The 16,447-nt window shown below is 40.6% G+C and overlaps 1 protein-coding gene across 1 annotated transcript in view; it reads left to right on the top strand.

Moving 5' to 3' along the window:
- The first annotated feature begins 286 nt into the window (after nt 1-286).
- Nucleotides 287-16,447, top strand: part of PKP2 (plakophilin 2) — an 84,592-nt gene continuing 68,431 nt past the window's right edge. The window contains exons 1-3 of the mRNA XM_067696114.1: nt 287-565; nt 12,656-12,768; nt 13,117-13,790. Of these exons, the coding sequence (XP_067552215.1) occupies nt 352-565; nt 12,656-12,768; nt 13,117-13,790 (1,001 nt within the window). The 5' untranslated portion in view covers nt 287-351. The remainder of the gene's footprint in view (nt 566-12,655; nt 12,769-13,116; nt 13,791-16,447) is intronic.

Here is a 16,447-nt window from a genome sequence, read left to right as displayed (position 1 = left end):
CCGACGTGACTCGGAGAGTGTGCACGCCCTGGGGCGGACCGCGCCCCTCTCCCGTTTCCCTGCAAGGAGTTCAACTAGTCAGGTGTCGGCGCGCGCGGCCCGCGCGGCCCAGCTCCCTGGCGGATTGCGCTTGCCGCGCTGGAGCCGCGCCCCCTCTCCCGGGCAAAGGCCCAGCGCCAGGATTCCCGAGGCCTCGCTCGCCGCAGCTCTGGCCTCTCACCGGCGCGAAGGCGGGGCCGGAGGCGGGGCCGGCGTGGCGGGGCGGGGCTCGTACCACTGCCCCGGGCTCCGCCGCAGCTTCGCCCGCAGGTCTCGCGGCAGGCGCGTGGCTTGGCCGCCAGCTCCGGCCCCATGGCAGCTCTAGGCTCCTCGGCTGAGTGCGGCTACATCCGTACAGTCCTGGGCCAGCAGATCCTGGGGCAGCTGGACAGCTCCAGCCTGGCCTTGCCCTCCGAGGCCAAGCTGAAGCTGGTGGGGAGCAGCGGCCAGGCGGTCAAGAGCCTAAGGATCCAGGAGCAGGTGCAGCAGACCCTGGCCCGGAAGGGCCGCAGTTTCGTGGGCAACGGTGAGTGGAGCCCCGCTGCGCCCTGTACCGCCCCCACCCTGCTCCTTATCCCTTCCCTCCCCCTCCCTCACCCTCAGCGCCCAGTTGCTTCGACTCGCTTCTTCCTGAGGGTGCGGAACCTGGTGTTCTGCCCACCTGTGGGTCGCCGGCCCTTTGTACGATCTGTCGCGCCTCCAGACTCAGACCAGCTTACTTTGGGAAAGCACTGTTTTTAAAAACAAACTCTTACTCAGATGTGTCGTATATGTATCTACGTATATTAAGTGTTTATATATATATATATATATATATGAAAAGAATTCAGTCCAAGATTCCCTTTCTTAACCTATTCCCCTAGGCCCCCCCGCCCCCACCCCCACCCCAGGGGACTTCATCTGGAGGCTCCGGCAGTCTGTAAATACTTTGAAATTCTCTGCAGAAATTTGGTGTGATCATTTTTCTGGGAGAAAGCGCCCCTAGGTTTTACTAAAAATTTTTAAAGGATCTATGACCTCCATAAATATTTTTAAAAAGAAAACCTGAAAACACTGGCGCTCCTACAACCTGTAAATTGCGATTGTGGTGCTTCGCCCAGGTACTTCGGAGCACTCCACCCAGTGTACTGAGCGAGTGGTTGATCTAGGAAGTGAAAAGATTGGGTAGGAGAGTTTGGGCTGGGGAACAATCACCCCACCCCACGGGTGACGAGGAGGAGAAAGAAGGGGACTTTGGCCCCGCCGGCAGCAGCCCCGCCGGCCTTGCTGTGCCCCGCCAACGCACTCGTGAGCACAGCGCTGGTACCTACGAAAAATTAAACTTGGAGGTGAACAGAGTTAAAACAACACACACACACACACACACACACACAAAGAACACTATATTAGTAACTGATAGTCAAAGGAGGTGGAAGGGGAAGAAGATGGCAAACCAGTTGTGAAAATTAGAGAACGTGAAATATCATTTCTCTCCTGCTAAAAGTCAGATGATCAGAGCCACTCAGTAATTCTTTTACTAGTTGTTTATTTTTTCATTATAAAAGTATTCTAGGCTTATTATGGAAACGAGAGGAAAGAAATTAAACAGTTAAGTTGGGTTATCAGTTGTTTCCTGCAATGTTGAACTGTTTCTCTAGGAAGTTAACTTGAGAAATGGCAAATGTAGAACCCATTAGGAAAAAGAAAAATGCTTGCAGATCAGATCAGAGATTTAAAACAGCAGACCCTGCGAAGCTGTATTGTTTTACATTTATGTAAAAGAATTTTAAAGGATCAGGCAATCAATATTTACATACTTGAAAGGTAAAGAGATGTTTAATAATTACAGTTGATGTAATTGTGTACCTACTATGTGCCAAGAATTGAACTCTGTGGTTTGCATTCATTATGTTACTTATGTTTCCAGAAAAAAAAAAAAACTTGTGAGGTATGGTGCTTTAATCCCCATTTTACAGATGAGGAAACGAAGCAGTTAAGTAACACTCAATTTCCCACAGGTAGTAAGTAGCAAAACTGGTAGTACTTAAACTCCCAAGCCTGAATTTTTAAACTACTCATCAGCTATATTGTTAAGCTTTTTGGTAATTAATAGAAAGTGGGATTTTAATTAAACCATAAGCCTCTCTAAGCCCCCATCCCATTTTCCGTTAAATAAAACTGAGATAGTTCTGAGAGAGTAGGGAGGTCTCAGTGACATAGAACTGCCACAGCACATGGAAAAAAGAACGTATATTTACATTTAGGAGTCTGACTAAAGACCCTAGGACAACTGAGGTCAATTTTTGACCAGTGGAGTCATTGCACCCCTTTAGTCTGTGCAGGTCCAGTGCCAAACTGAAACCAAATTAGCTGCTTCTGCATAGGGGAACACAAGGGATGCACCTGAAATATCCTTTCTTACCCTCTGAGAATGGCTGGCTAGGAAGAGCAACCAGACATCAACTATTCAATAAATGCAGGGAATGAACAGAAGGAAAGGGAGCATTGCCGAGCATCTGCTATGTGCCTGACCCTGTTCAAGAATATGTTTGCATTTTATTATATCCTTAAAACAATTATATGAGATAGATATGCAGATCCATTTCACATATGAAGAATGTGTCAGTCTCTCAATATTTATTGGACGCTTAGTCCCAAACCCACACATGATTTGTTCTCTTGACAATGGCACATTCATGTTGTTTGGTGAATTCAGGAACTATCAGGTGAGTCTGTTCTTCACGCAGGGCACTATGCAGGTGCTGAATTAAACATACACTCTCCTTGCTTTAAAGCAAGGAGTTCAAAGTCTGTAGAAGGAAAATGCTCTCTCTAAAAAAATGCGTTATCAAATAAAAAATGGTAAGCTACCCAAAGGAAGAAGAGCCAACGAATTATAGAGTTTAGAAGAATGAGTTAGACTACTAGCTGAAGGGAATTTTGAAAAGCTTCTTGGAGGAATTGGGATTTTAGGTCTCAAAAATTCAGTAGGATTGGACAGAGGGAAGGGTTTGGAGGAAGAGCATTCTAGGAGGGAACAGCAGGAATATTACACAGTTCACAGAATTGATATCGTAGATAGAACAAAGGGCACTGTCATGATGCTTCTGCTCCAATGCTTAGGGCAACTGCTTGAGTCCAACTAAGAAACAAAGTGTTTGAAATATTTTTATTGCAACAGGAGCTTCCCAACAAGCTGAAATACACTCAGCCTACACAGAAGTGCAAGCCAGGCAGAGAGATAAGGCAACAAACAACACCTATTTACTTTAAACCTCAGCTTTCTGAGACTCAAAGGGGAAATCAGCTTCAAAGGAATTTAGCGTTAACACACCATGGAACAATTACCAGGGGTGATTTGTGTATGTTGTTTAATTAAAGTTCTTTGAAAAGGTTTGGGGGCTCCTAATGGTTGTGAGTATTGTTTTTATTATTTCCGTATTACTATCCTGTCTCTAAAGTTGAAACAGACAGGCAGTTGTTGAAACAGTGCTGGCCTGGAAAGAATCCTGTATCAACATAAATTCCGGGAAGAAATGACCCTGGTGTTAACTGCTGTTAGCTCCAGGGACCTGGAGAATTCTGAATTGTTGACATACCTGTAAGATTGAGGCAGCAGATAATATGCTGAAAACAGGGATGAGATAAATGTGACTGATTTGTTGATAAATACCCTGCAAGGGTCTTTAAGCTGTCAACTTCTCTCTAATGCCTTTATATAAGTGAATGGTTTTCATTGTAAATTACTCTAACTGTTGTTATTTTAGATTGTGTTGAACATTTTAAAATTGGCTGTAACTCTTGGGGATGGGGGATTGGGGGGCGGGGGGGTGGTGGTGTGTGGAACAGAGGTGTATAGCAGCACTGTGAGATGAGTCTGTATTGTAGGAAATTTAAAAAATTCTTTTATAAAAGTCACATAGAAGACATTTAAGAATTGCAAGTACAGTATTAGCAAAGGGAAGAATTTTTAGTGTCCATATTCTATTTATTACATTTACTTTGAAAGTACTACTACTTTACTTATTACAACAGTTCCCCCTTGGGTGCCTGGGTAAGGAAGAAAGTCATGCTTTAAATTATTGTATGTATACGATACGTATAAAACACAACGAACAATATCCTAATAAAATTTGCAGCTTCTCTGGAAATCAGCCAAAGGCATGCTGTTTACTTAAATGGTTTTCCTGGCCAAGATATTTTGAATATCTGTAATCAGAAAGAATTTTGGAGAAAAGACTGAAAATTGGCTAAGTTAGCAAAAAAGGCAATTAATAGGTATTATTTGTGGGGCAGAGGCCCAGGGTGGGGTGGGGGGGAGTTAGACATTGTTTAAATCCTGTATGAATTATTTGTTGCCAAAAAAAGGAATGCCAGGAATGAAGCAATTCTGGAAGCGAGGCGACTGGTCATTTAGAAAGCAGGAGAAATCAAGAGAGAAGGAAAAAAAGTTAGATGGTGGGGTGGCAGGGACATGGCCATGCTGCTGTGATTGTAAAATGTCAGTAGTGCTACATGATTTAATGTACTTCCTTGTCTGCCAGTGTCTAGCAGATCAATTGCAATGACTTAAAAAAAAAAAGTGCCTTTTTTTTTTTTTTTTAGAAATTCTTCTGATTATAATAAGTCAAAGGAAATAGAATGTTAACAACATGGTGATTACAAAAAAATTAACTCCCCTCCCCTAGAAATGGTGAAAACACATCTTTTATGGATAAGGTCTTGAGTGAAGGCGTGAGTAGGGGTGCTTCAGAATCAATGGAAGTATTAACAGTGTTTGATTATAAAAGTACATTGCTCTATGTGTCCCAGATAAGGTGCAAGAAATTTCCTTAAGAGAAAACAGCTGTTCACTTAGGCTTTTTAAAAGACTGCATTAATGTTATTTATGCCCTGTGTTAGTAAGTTCCAGTCATGGGAACAGCTTACTTGAATTAGATATTCTAGGTATTTGTTGTTCACATTGGCTTATTCTCCTAATTGTTTTGGATATCAGCTTTAAATTTTTCCCCTATGTGTTAAAATAAGGTCATACATATTTACTTTATTTTATCTTCAAATAGTCAACATTAATTTTACACTCATTGAATTTCTGGTCTGATCAATAGAAATTATTAAAAGCTTAATTTTTTTCTTTTCTGAGAGCAAGCATATTATTGACAACCTATCTATGATAATAATGTATAACAAATATGCTGCTAAAACCTCTGGAATTTATATATCAGACTTGATTAATATTGTCTGTAATAAGATCATTTGATACTATCTCAGATGACATTCAAGAATTTTAAGTTATACAATTCTGAGATAAATGTTGGACTCCAACTATTTTGTGCCAGCACACAAATGTATGAAGATATAAATACCATACTCCTTCTAGTGAAGTAAACAGTAAAAGGAGTGTTGCAAGTGGGAATAGACACAATTAGTAGAAAACTTAATCTTTGTGCTAGAGTGAGCCATCTCACTCCCCTGACTTATTAATATAAGAACAATAAGCAGAATTTCAGGTCTTCTTATAATAGAATGATTGAAAAATCTATTGTGTATATTTTGTGTTATGCCATTAATGGTGATTGGATATAGGACGTAAAAACAGTTGCTCTATTCTTAAGTGCTTAAAGATGAGCTGGGGAGCCCAATCAATATGTAGACTTAAATGAAAAGGCATATTTAGAAAAAAGAATCTTGAGCATTTGAAAACACAGCTCACAATTACCATTAAAAGAATTCACATATTTGTTTTCTTGGAGTAATCAGCTTTAGGCTTAACAATATCAATTGGCCAAAGCATCATAATCAAAGTTCTGCAATTCCTTGATATCCAGAAGAAAATACTGCTCATTAGAAGCTTAATAAATTATGCCCACTTTATCTTAAATCTCACTAATATGTTCACCGGATACGGGTGAGAAGGATCACATCCGAATTATTGTATCTTGATTACCTTTTTCTTTGAAGGAGGAAAATAAATGGAAACTTTTCTTGACAGATCATAGGAACTTATAGATTACCAAAATATTGCAGATAAAACACAAGCCATACAGATAAGAGAATGACAGTAAATATATATTATGCAGATGTAGAATCAACCTTGCCACAACGAACATAGTCATCTTTTCTAATCACTTAGCGTCTGCCTGCATTTGGGGGAAAATTTTTTTTCTCTCTATATTCCCAGAATGACAGAGAAACAGTAGGAAATATTTGAGCACCTTCCATCCACTCCAAGACAAAAGCATACATGCAACTATCATCTTCACATTTTGGCTCCACTGTGGTAATCCACAGGATAGATGTAGGCCTGAAGGATTAAGTGCAAACTGAATGTGTATAACTAGGATATTTTTAATGTACAAGGAAATATTGACTAATCAACCATTAATTTGTGAGGTGCTGATGAAGGACTGTGCCAGAAATGGTAGTAAAATATGTGATTCTTTATATCAAGAAGGTAAATCTGGCCTCACTCCAATTCATTCCTCACCTAGGTAGTAAACTTTCTAAAATCTCAGCACATCATTTCCTGATTTAAATTACTTCGGTCTCTTGCTGTTCTCTATAGGAGTGAAATTCTTATTCAGCATGGCATTCCAAATTCTCCATGCCTGCATCTTCTCAAACTGGGTCCTATCACCACTACTCCCACACCCAACCAAACACCAGCGATTTATCTTGCTCGATTCCTATCCCTACCCCCTACTGCCCTCACTCGCCTCTCCCTTCTTTTGGCTGGGTTAACTCTTAAACGCCACTCAAAACTCAGTTCAGTTGTGCCCCTGTATAGGCAGCCGTCCCTCATCCATCCTGATCCAAGTTAAAGATTTGATCACTGTGATGCGCACAAGATGTTTCAGTAGGGGAAAAACATGAAAAAATGCAGGGGTTTTCTGAAAATACATTTGGCAGATTTGGTGAATTTAAAGAAGGGACAGCAGTTATGTATCAGTTGGGAGAGAAGAGGTTAGTACTGTCAAGTGAGGGGCAGTGGAAATATCATGTCTTGAGTCATTACAAAAACCTATAGCAAGTTTTTAAAGCAAAACGTTCTTTAAATTCATCTTTTTTGACTATTAGTTGCATCACTGTGAGTATAATGTGCTATTTGTCATTGTGGTTCTAAAGTTTTACAAGTGATCATTATGAGGTATCTCAGAAAATGAATTGGCAAGAATGTCAAAGTAAGGTGATAAATTATAGGAATTCATATAGATTTAGAAACCTCCAGGGTGTACCAACTTAGTGCTTTACTAGTGTGCTAAGTTACCAGTTTATAATCACAAATTTTATGATCACATATTCTGGCTACTCAAACAAAATACATGATATAGACACCTGCAGTATAAAAGGGCCTTTTTTTTTTTTTAAGGGCCTTTTAAATATGTGTTTTGTGGTTATCTAGAGCAGTAATTTGAGGATTACCCCCAAAATGTCATAAACTGATGTCATAAACTGCATAAGAGGCTCCTGAAAAATAAGGACTTCTGGTGGCTAGTTAGTATATTATTAGTGGGTGATAGCCATTGACTTAGTGACACAGTGGCACATGGAGTGTGTGGACCTTTTGCTAGGATTGTTGGTCTGTCCCTGGCATATTCAACTTTGTTTGAAGCCAGCTCTGCTCACCACTGTACTACCAACACTGACTCCTGGCATATTCCACTTTGTAAGAACTCATAGCCAGTACTTTCCAACTGTACACTCAGTACACTGAGTTGTTCCTCATGGTTGATTATGTGAGCTTTCTTAACTGGTAAGTTACAGCACTGCACATTTTTTGTTAATTTTTCAATAATGCAAAACATTATTAGGCTTTGGTCTGCTTTAAAACAATTTTTCACTATAGTTTTTTAAGCCAACAAATTCCGCTCCTCTTCCAGCCTGAGCAAGTGCTTACCTGAGTTGCACACAAGGTTGTAGAATTGCGGTTTGTGTGAATATCTGATCATTTTTCTTAGAAAGTAAAAACAGAAGAAGATAAAAGAAATATATTTTTTTTAATGTTAAGTCCAGGAAAATGAATTCTATGTTATATGCCCACACAGGCAAAGGAAAATCCTTCACCAGCTCAGGAGTCCTGTTGTATGGTTCTTGATGGGTCCTTACATATTTTGTGTTTTCTTTTAAGTACCTACTTTTGTTAGTAAATTATTTTAAGGATCCATTTAAATATGAATTGCTATACAAATTCCTTCTGATAAGTTTCAAGAGGTCACGTAGTTAAATCTTTTTAAGGTATATGGAGAAAGAGAGCTGTTGCTACCCAGAGGTTGCTGTGAAAAGACCAAATACCAGAAAGTGATAGCTTTCAGAGCTTTCAGACTTCCAGAATCTAATCTCTTTCCATCAAAAAGACCATTGTGAATCCACACAGTGAAGGCAACTGCTTGTGATTGTGAGCACAATAAATTGTAGCATTTAAATCAGTACTGGTAGTGAACACATACTGATTTCTATGCATACCTGTTTTCACGGGAATTTCTTATACCTCCATCTCTACACATTCTCCTTTTAAAGCTCAGTGTGAACCAAATCAGTTTTTCACCTATGCTCAGAGAGTGCTAGATGCTTGAAAGAAAAGATGCTTCTCTGAATGTGAATGCTACTCTCTTCTCTCTAATATAAGCAGGTTATTTAAAGGTCTTGTTTGTTTGTTTAGCAACTCTCTATCATCTGCTTACCATAAGGGAAGCTGTATTTTTAAACGTGCCCAGATACCGGTAATGGAGTCACAATAGAGGCTTGTCAATTTGATTTCATAACTATATTAAATTTAACCAATTGGGTAATAAAGCTGGTCACAAAAGCTACAAAGAACTGATTATGGAAATTAATTTTCTATTTTTAACCCTAACAATATTTCATTATTTTGGACAACAGTTGCATAGATGACCAGAAATCAAGATATTTTCCCACGAACAGCTGCTTAGGGATCACATCATTCAGATTAACATTCAGAATTGGAAAGAGAGAAAATTACATTTCCCGTGAGGTCTGCACCTCTGCAGTCTTCTGAGCAATTTGGAATCCTTCCATCGAAACCAACCCCCCTCGTTCTCACCCTTCCACCCTGCCCCCACAATTGCTTTGACCTGAATTGCTTGTTATTTGAGGAGGATGGAGTTCTGTAACTGCGTCCTGCATTTCCCTTAAAGTGGGCTCCATAGATGTCCACAGTGTTCTTAGAAGAAAAGGTGTGGATAATGTTGCCTGAGTCAGTATTATTAATAATTTGAAATAGTCCCTAAAAATCATTGCCTTCTTTAGGAGACAGCAAAAGCACATTATACAGCGTGTAAGTGAAATGAATGACCAGTTAAAACCACAAAATGATCATCCTCAGTGGCTGGGTCAATCAAAAATAACCAGAAAAAGCCAAATTCAGTACCCGAATCAAAACTCTTAGATACAACACTGTGTAAATTAAAGCATGCAAACTAGTTTATCCCTCTTTCTACAACAGATTAATTCATGAAAATGTGTGGAAAACAGATTTTGTGACCCAAATTCTTTTTTAAAACCGTATCTCATTTTTGCATGTTGCTTTACAATTTTAAAAGTATTTGAATGTATGCTTTCTCAGGTAAACCTCTCTCTCAGCAACTCTGTTAGTAGGTGGAATTATGGGAAATAAATCTAGGTGATTTGTCCAGACACACGGAAAGGAGTAGAGTTGGAGGCTCCAGACCAAGTCCACAGATTTCTTCAGCTTAGGGAAGATACCCACATACTTCTGTGATGTAAGCAAGCCCTTTGAAATATAGTCATGCTCTAATTTTCCATGTTAGAAAATATGGATTTTTATGTTGGATTTATTTAAAGCAGTATGTGCCTGTATGTATAATATGTTTTTGTTGCTTTCTTATTTCTGTTTTTGGAGAAGGGCATGGCTGAGTTATTTTATATGTTTAACTGTCATATTATTATTTGTTTTATTCTCCAATTGAACAGAAAATAATGACTTGCCTTAAAGAGGTTAGTTTCCATTCTGATTAATATTTATTTTTTAATTCTACCCAGTTTAAAATTTCTTTAAAATCTTAGAACACAGCTGCTAATTCATTAATCCACTATACTGATCTCAAACTCAACGACTGCCTAGGCAAATTAATCTGCGTTATTTGTCGTTTAAGATTGGCGTTTTAACTAGAGAAACCATCTATTGAGCCATCCTGCAGGTTGACTATCAGGAGTCACAACTTTCCTTGAACAGGAAGAGTGTCTGTGGTTTAAAGATCTAATCTGGTTTTATTCCCTGTTACCAACTACCTTGTAGTTATTTTGGGAACCAGTAAATGGGTCTCAATTCTTTCATCTGAAAACTGAAGGAGAAGCTTCCTTTTAAGGATTTATGTCAGCAAATAAAGAACTTTTACAGAGTATTTGGAGTTGCCCAGGTAAAGGTTCTAGAGGAAAGAGAATGACTGTTTTTGGTTCTCATTAAAAAAAAACTCTGATAATAATAATCTCTCCAGGGTTTTGATAAATGGCAATTTCAGAAGAGCCACAGTGCAGTCAAATAGAGATCAGTGGAAAGGATGAGCCCAGAGTTCAAACCTGATATTAAATCTCTTCACAATTTGAAGCAAGTAATTTGTTTCCTTCTTTTTTAAGGGACATGCCAATAGCTAACTCTGCATCACAAAGTATTGAAAAATAAAATAATTTGAGCTCCTTAAAGAAAAGTAGTATTGAAATGTAAGGAGTTGCTTTAAAATGCCTTAGCAGCCTCAGCAACAACGTGAGTTAAAGAATGTAAACTAAACATTTAGCCTCCCTTCCCACACCAGCAGGACCCTTGCAGCCCTGCCTCCCTGATAGCCTGGGGTGGGGGTGGGGGTGAGAGAAGGAACAGTGGGGCCCGAGTTGGGGACTACCGACAGCCTGGGCAGCCTCAGCAGGAGCCTCAGGGCAGGCATTGAGAGCTACTACTTAAGCCTCTCACAGCTTTTGCTCTGGGGTCGGACGGAAGATTCCTTTCCCTTATTCAATGTCCAGGTTCCAGGCATCCTCTGTGATTGAAGTTAAAAATTAAGGAGCTGCCTGACCTTTTGCTAACCCTTGAGAAGAAATCAGGCCCCTGGAAACAGGAGAAGACTGGCTTGACTCAACTCTCTTGGTCTTTAGGGTGACAGTTACAAGCCTGCACCTGCCTCCGCCAGGAGCCCTTGAGGCCTGAAACTTGTTTACCAGCCAGATTATTTGGCTCCAGGAAGTAACACACATATACAAACATAATTTGAGATGGATTCATACTTTTTAGCTCTCTGGCAACAACACTCTTCATTCCGCCTCTACCTCAAAATAACTTGTGAAAGTATTGTCAGTTAGACTCTATAACAATTTATTGGAAAAGTATGTTGCTATGTTCCAATTGTACTGGAAAGGGTCTACCTGTGTTGTTTTATTCCCAACATCTTTCACAAGTCTCTCAATCCTGCAAGAGTTGAGTATTTTATTTTTTCCTCTGATTTCTAAAAGAATGCTACGTGACAGAGTAATTTTGGTTAAAGTTAGGGAACTAGAAATTACCTAGGTTTTAGAGATCTTTTATTATTTTGATTAGGCTTTTTTTTTTTTGTAGGGCAGTGGGAGATCGCAAAAGAACAAACAAAAAGCTGGGAGCTTTTTAAGCTCAAAGAGGAGCATTTTAAGACTTGCCTCAGTTGAGAGTCCCTGCAGGCCCCACAGAGCTGAGCAGGAAGGGCTGCCTCCTGTGCAGTGTCTGCAGGAAAGGGCTGACTTGTTATACCCCAAACTAAGAACTAGCCGGCAATTTGTTTGTGGTGTCCAAGTTGATTCTCTCTCCTGCCTAACTCTCATGTTGCTAAATGCCTCAGGCCCCGCTTTGGCATTTTTCAAACTGATCCATGTTTTCTTTGACCACACCACCCATTATATTTATTGCCTTCACCTACATCCTCTCAGGAAGCTTCAGAGTTTCTGCCTTGGGTATTCCTCTGACTTACCGAACTGTTAACTGTAATTAACATTTTTAGATTTTTGTGAAAATCTCCTCTCTCCTTTCTTCCCTTTTCTCAAAAAAAATTTTTTTAAATAAATATTTTTAATTTTAATTCAACTTTTAGTTTGAAAAGCTTGTGGAGAATGTTGTCATAACCTGCAATCATTTGCCATATCCAAGGGTCCTGTTAATAACCTAGCACTTAAAAAACACTAATGTAAATCTAGTACTTGTCATTGACCTTAATTTTTTTTAATAAATTTATTCATTTATTTTTGGCTGCGTTGGGTCTTTGTTTCTGCGCATGGGCTTTCTCTAGTTGCGGCAAGTGGGGTCTACTCTTAATTGCGGTGCGTGGGCTTCTCATTGCAGTGGCTTCTTTTGTTGCAGAGCGTGGGCTCTAGGAGCAAGGGCTTCAGTAGTTGTGGCACGTGGGCTCAGTAGTTGTGGCTCGCAGGCTCAGTAGTTGTGGCACACAGGCTTAGTTGCTCCGTGACATGTGGGATCTTCCCGAACCAGGGCTCGAACCCGTGTCCCCTGCGTTGGCAGGTGAATTCTTAACCACTGTACCACCAGGGAAGTCCTGACCTTAACTACTTAAATTTAAAATATATTATTGTTATATAATCTTTACTGATTGGCCCACTTATTTTAATATATGCTTGATTACAGGAAATCTTCACCGAACTAGCAGTGTTCCTGAGTATGTCTACAATCTACACTTGGTTGAAAATGATTTTGCTGGGGGCCGTTCACCTGTTACTAAAACGTATGACATGCTAAAGGTAGGATACCAAAGAATATAACCCTAGTTACCAGGTTACCAAGAAAACATTTTTAAACTTCTGTAGGTTATTTTTTAATGTTTACTGTTCTCAAGTATTACCATTTCCTAAATGAATTATGAGAAGTGGACACCATGGAAAACTGGAAACTTTAAACTATTAAATCCTGGTGCAAATAACTAGACAACCAAGTCTTATTTAAAGACAGATTTTACCCAGAAAGGAGCTGACTTCTCCGTGTGATTCAGAGAAACCAACACCTTGTGTAATAGTCCTAGAAGAGTTAATCTTCAGCAAAGATGAAAACTGATTCATGCCTCATTTAAACTTTATTTCTCTCTTGCGCAGACAGGTACAGCTGCCACTTATGAAGGTCACTGGGGGAGAGGAACTTCGCAGTACAGCTCTCAGAAGTCAGTGGAAGAAAGGCTCTTGAGGCAGCCTCTGAGGAGACTTGAGATTTCCCCGGACAGCAGCCCTGAGCGGGCTCAGTACACACACAGCGAGCACCAGTACAGCCAGAGAAGCCAGGCCGGGCACACCTCGCGGCAGCAAGAGAGCAGGAGGTCCACACTTCTCGCGCCACCTCGCTACGCCCGCTCAGAAATTGTGGGTTTCAGCCACTCCGGGGCGGTGGGCAGACAGCGCCACTACGACTCGTACAGGCGCTACCAGTACCGGTCTGTGAATGACGCCGTCTTTGACGGCGCCCAGGTCCACCCGGTGGTGCTCACGTACCCCAGGCCTGGGACCAGCCACAGCCTGGGCAACCTCCTGGAGAAGGAGAACTACGTGACTGCGGGGCCCGCCGCGGGGCAGGCCAGGCCGGCGTCCGTGCAGCCGGGCACGCAGGGCCGGGCGGCGCGGTCGTCCTGGCATCAGAGCTCCTTCCACAGCACCCGCACGCTGAGGGAGGCCGAGTTAGGCGGGAGGAGGACCCACATGACTGTGGGCCAAGTGGCAGCAGGAGGAAGTGGAAACGTGCTCGCGGAGAGAAGCACTTTCACCGACGCGCAGGCTGGGTGAGTCCCCTTCTCAATCTGCAGCACAGTCGGTGCCAGCACATTCTGTTCCCACAGCTCTTACCGTGTGAGCTGGTGCTCCTGGGGCTGCAGAGAAAGGCTTCCAGAGATAAGTGATTAAAACAATGACTTCTCAGGCAGCTGCCTAATTGACAGATTAGCCTGTTTGCCTCAGGGACAGGGGCCAAGCTACCTGCTTGTATGGCAGCTCGGCGGGGGAAATGTGACTTTTAATCCATCTGTTCCAAATTAGATGCTGGCTAAAGGGATGGCTGAGGGATGGCTGCCCCTTGGCTATATGAAAATATGCTTTGAATGAGAGCTAACTCCAGAGTAGACCAAGAAATGGATAATTGCATGCATCAATTATTCTCAATCATTCCTTGAAATAAAGGAAGGAAAAAGGCAAAAGTGTTTATTCCTGGTGCTAAGAGTGAACCTCAAATGCTGTTCTGATAACACTACCACAAAAAGATGGAGCTAAGCAAAGGCAGCTAATTTCTAGATGTCTCTTCCTTCCTTTGATACCTGATAATTTTACTTTTTGATTCTGGTATCAGTGATTGGAGGGATTTTGTTTTGCAATACTGAAAAATTAAAATAATTGAAGTTTCAAAGTCATTCCTTTGCCTCTCCTATTTACTTTATACCTTGACTAATCTAGTTTTTGGAACTTTAACCTTTATTCAAGTTTAATGGTGGAACACAAATTTCTTAAACTGAGGAACTCACTAAGAGAAAGGTTAAGAAATGGATGGATGATTACATCAGTAACTCCCAAAATAATGATGTGGTATCATTATGGTAAAACATTAAATACATGACTTTTTAAAATTTCTAATGGAAGTTGTTACCTTTAATCATCCCTTTAAGTGAAATTGTGCAGTATACTCATTGATTAGGTAGGCACTGGTGAGAAAAGATGTTAGGGCTAATCTAATCTTGAAGCAAGAAATATTTTTTATAAAGCAAAATTGAGCATGAGACTTCCAACATTTCTTGTAGAAAGCAGATCTTTGTCAATACGGACACATAAAGAAGAAAAATACATGAGGTAATTATGGAGGAAAAAGCTGGTCAAGTCTTTTAAATGGATAATTCAAGATGTATTAAATGCCTACTGTATTCTAGGATTTGAGTCAAGCACAGTTTTTTTTTTTTTCAAGCACAGTTTTAACAAAATGATTCTAACAATAACAAAACTATTGTGCCACGCTCTCCAGCAACCGGCATTCTTCTCTTCTTGCATCTCTGTGTCCCCACACTGCTTCCACCACCTTGTCACTTACCAGTCTGTCATCAACCCACTGCAGTATGGCTTTAGTCCCCACCATTTCACTGAAATAGGCTCCCCACAGATCTACCAATGATTGCCTTAATGCTACATCTGAAGCAGTCCTTATATTACTCAGTCTGTGGGCAGCATTTGACACCACTATCTGTGAAATTCTCCCTTCCCTGGGTTGTCGGGGCACCAGCTTCTCCTGGTTTTCTCTAGCCATGTCTTAGTCTTCTCTGAGAAGACTTTTCTGCATGCCCAAGGAAGTCATCTTCATCAACCCTTCTCTTCTGGTCTTGGTGCTCTTCTAAAGAGGCCCTGTGTACTGCACTTGTATCCTGTGATTCCCAGTGTTTTATTTTCAGCTCTGTCCTCCATCCTGAACTCTAGATCTGTATGTATTTCTAACAAAGTCATGGACTCAGTATGTTCAAAACTAAATCTATCAGCTCTTCCCTATCCTCTACTTCTAACTATCTTCTCATACTAAAGTCCTAAATTTACGTCCTATCTTTACAAACCTGGGAGTCATTCTTATCTTTTCCCTCCATAGTCACATATCACCAAGCCATATTTTATTCTCCTTAATGGGTCTTAAATTTTTACCCTTCTTTCTGTCTATTGCATAGGTCTCTCTGCCTCTGGTCTTGCTCACTCAACCATTCTCTAGGACCATTAGAATGGTCTTCCCAAATATGATGATTCCTCTCTCCAATTTATAACCTTCCCATAATTCCACCAAATTTTTGTGCTTTTTACCATGGCACACAAGGCCCATGTTTTCAGCTATGCTTATTACTCTAGTCTCATCTCTTTCTACTATCCTCCACCTGTCATCATCACCTTCCCCAAACACATCCCCAGTCAAACCACCTCGAACCTCTTTTACTTCCCTTAATGGAAAATATTTATTCACATATTTTCTTTCTCTCTTTCTGCCTTCCCTACTTCTTTCCTTCCTTCCTTTCCTCCTTCCCTCCTTCCTTCTTTTCTTTGTCTATCTATCTATCTATCTATCTGTCTCCTCCCAGTAGCTTTGGCTGGCTACTCATGATTCTGGATTTATCTCAGTTACCACCCTTTCCCTGACCACTCCCCTCACAATCTAGTTTAGGAGCCCCAGATAGCTGTATTGTGTGGGTGTGTCTACCAGAATAGTATATTGTGGTTATTAGTTTTCTTATCTGTTCCCCTTCTAAATTCGAGTTATTGTTTTAATAGGGTGGATTTTATTACAATAATTGATCATATTTCAAAGACTAGAAGGAATACTTGGGGTCAAGAAATTTAAAATAAAGGGAAAGAATTCTATTCTTGATGATTCCCAAAGTTGCCATCCTAGAGACCAGAAATCATAGAAATGAACACTTCTTGAAAT

This window comes from Pseudorca crassidens, chromosome 11, assembly GCF_039906515.1.
Source record: "Pseudorca crassidens isolate mPseCra1 chromosome 11, mPseCra1.hap1, whole genome shotgun sequence".
Lineage (NCBI taxonomy): Eukaryota > Metazoa > Chordata > Mammalia > Artiodactyla > Delphinidae > Pseudorca > Pseudorca crassidens.
The sequence above is the reverse complement of the archived record's forward strand: the minus strand, read 5'-3'. Positions and strand labels throughout refer to the sequence as shown.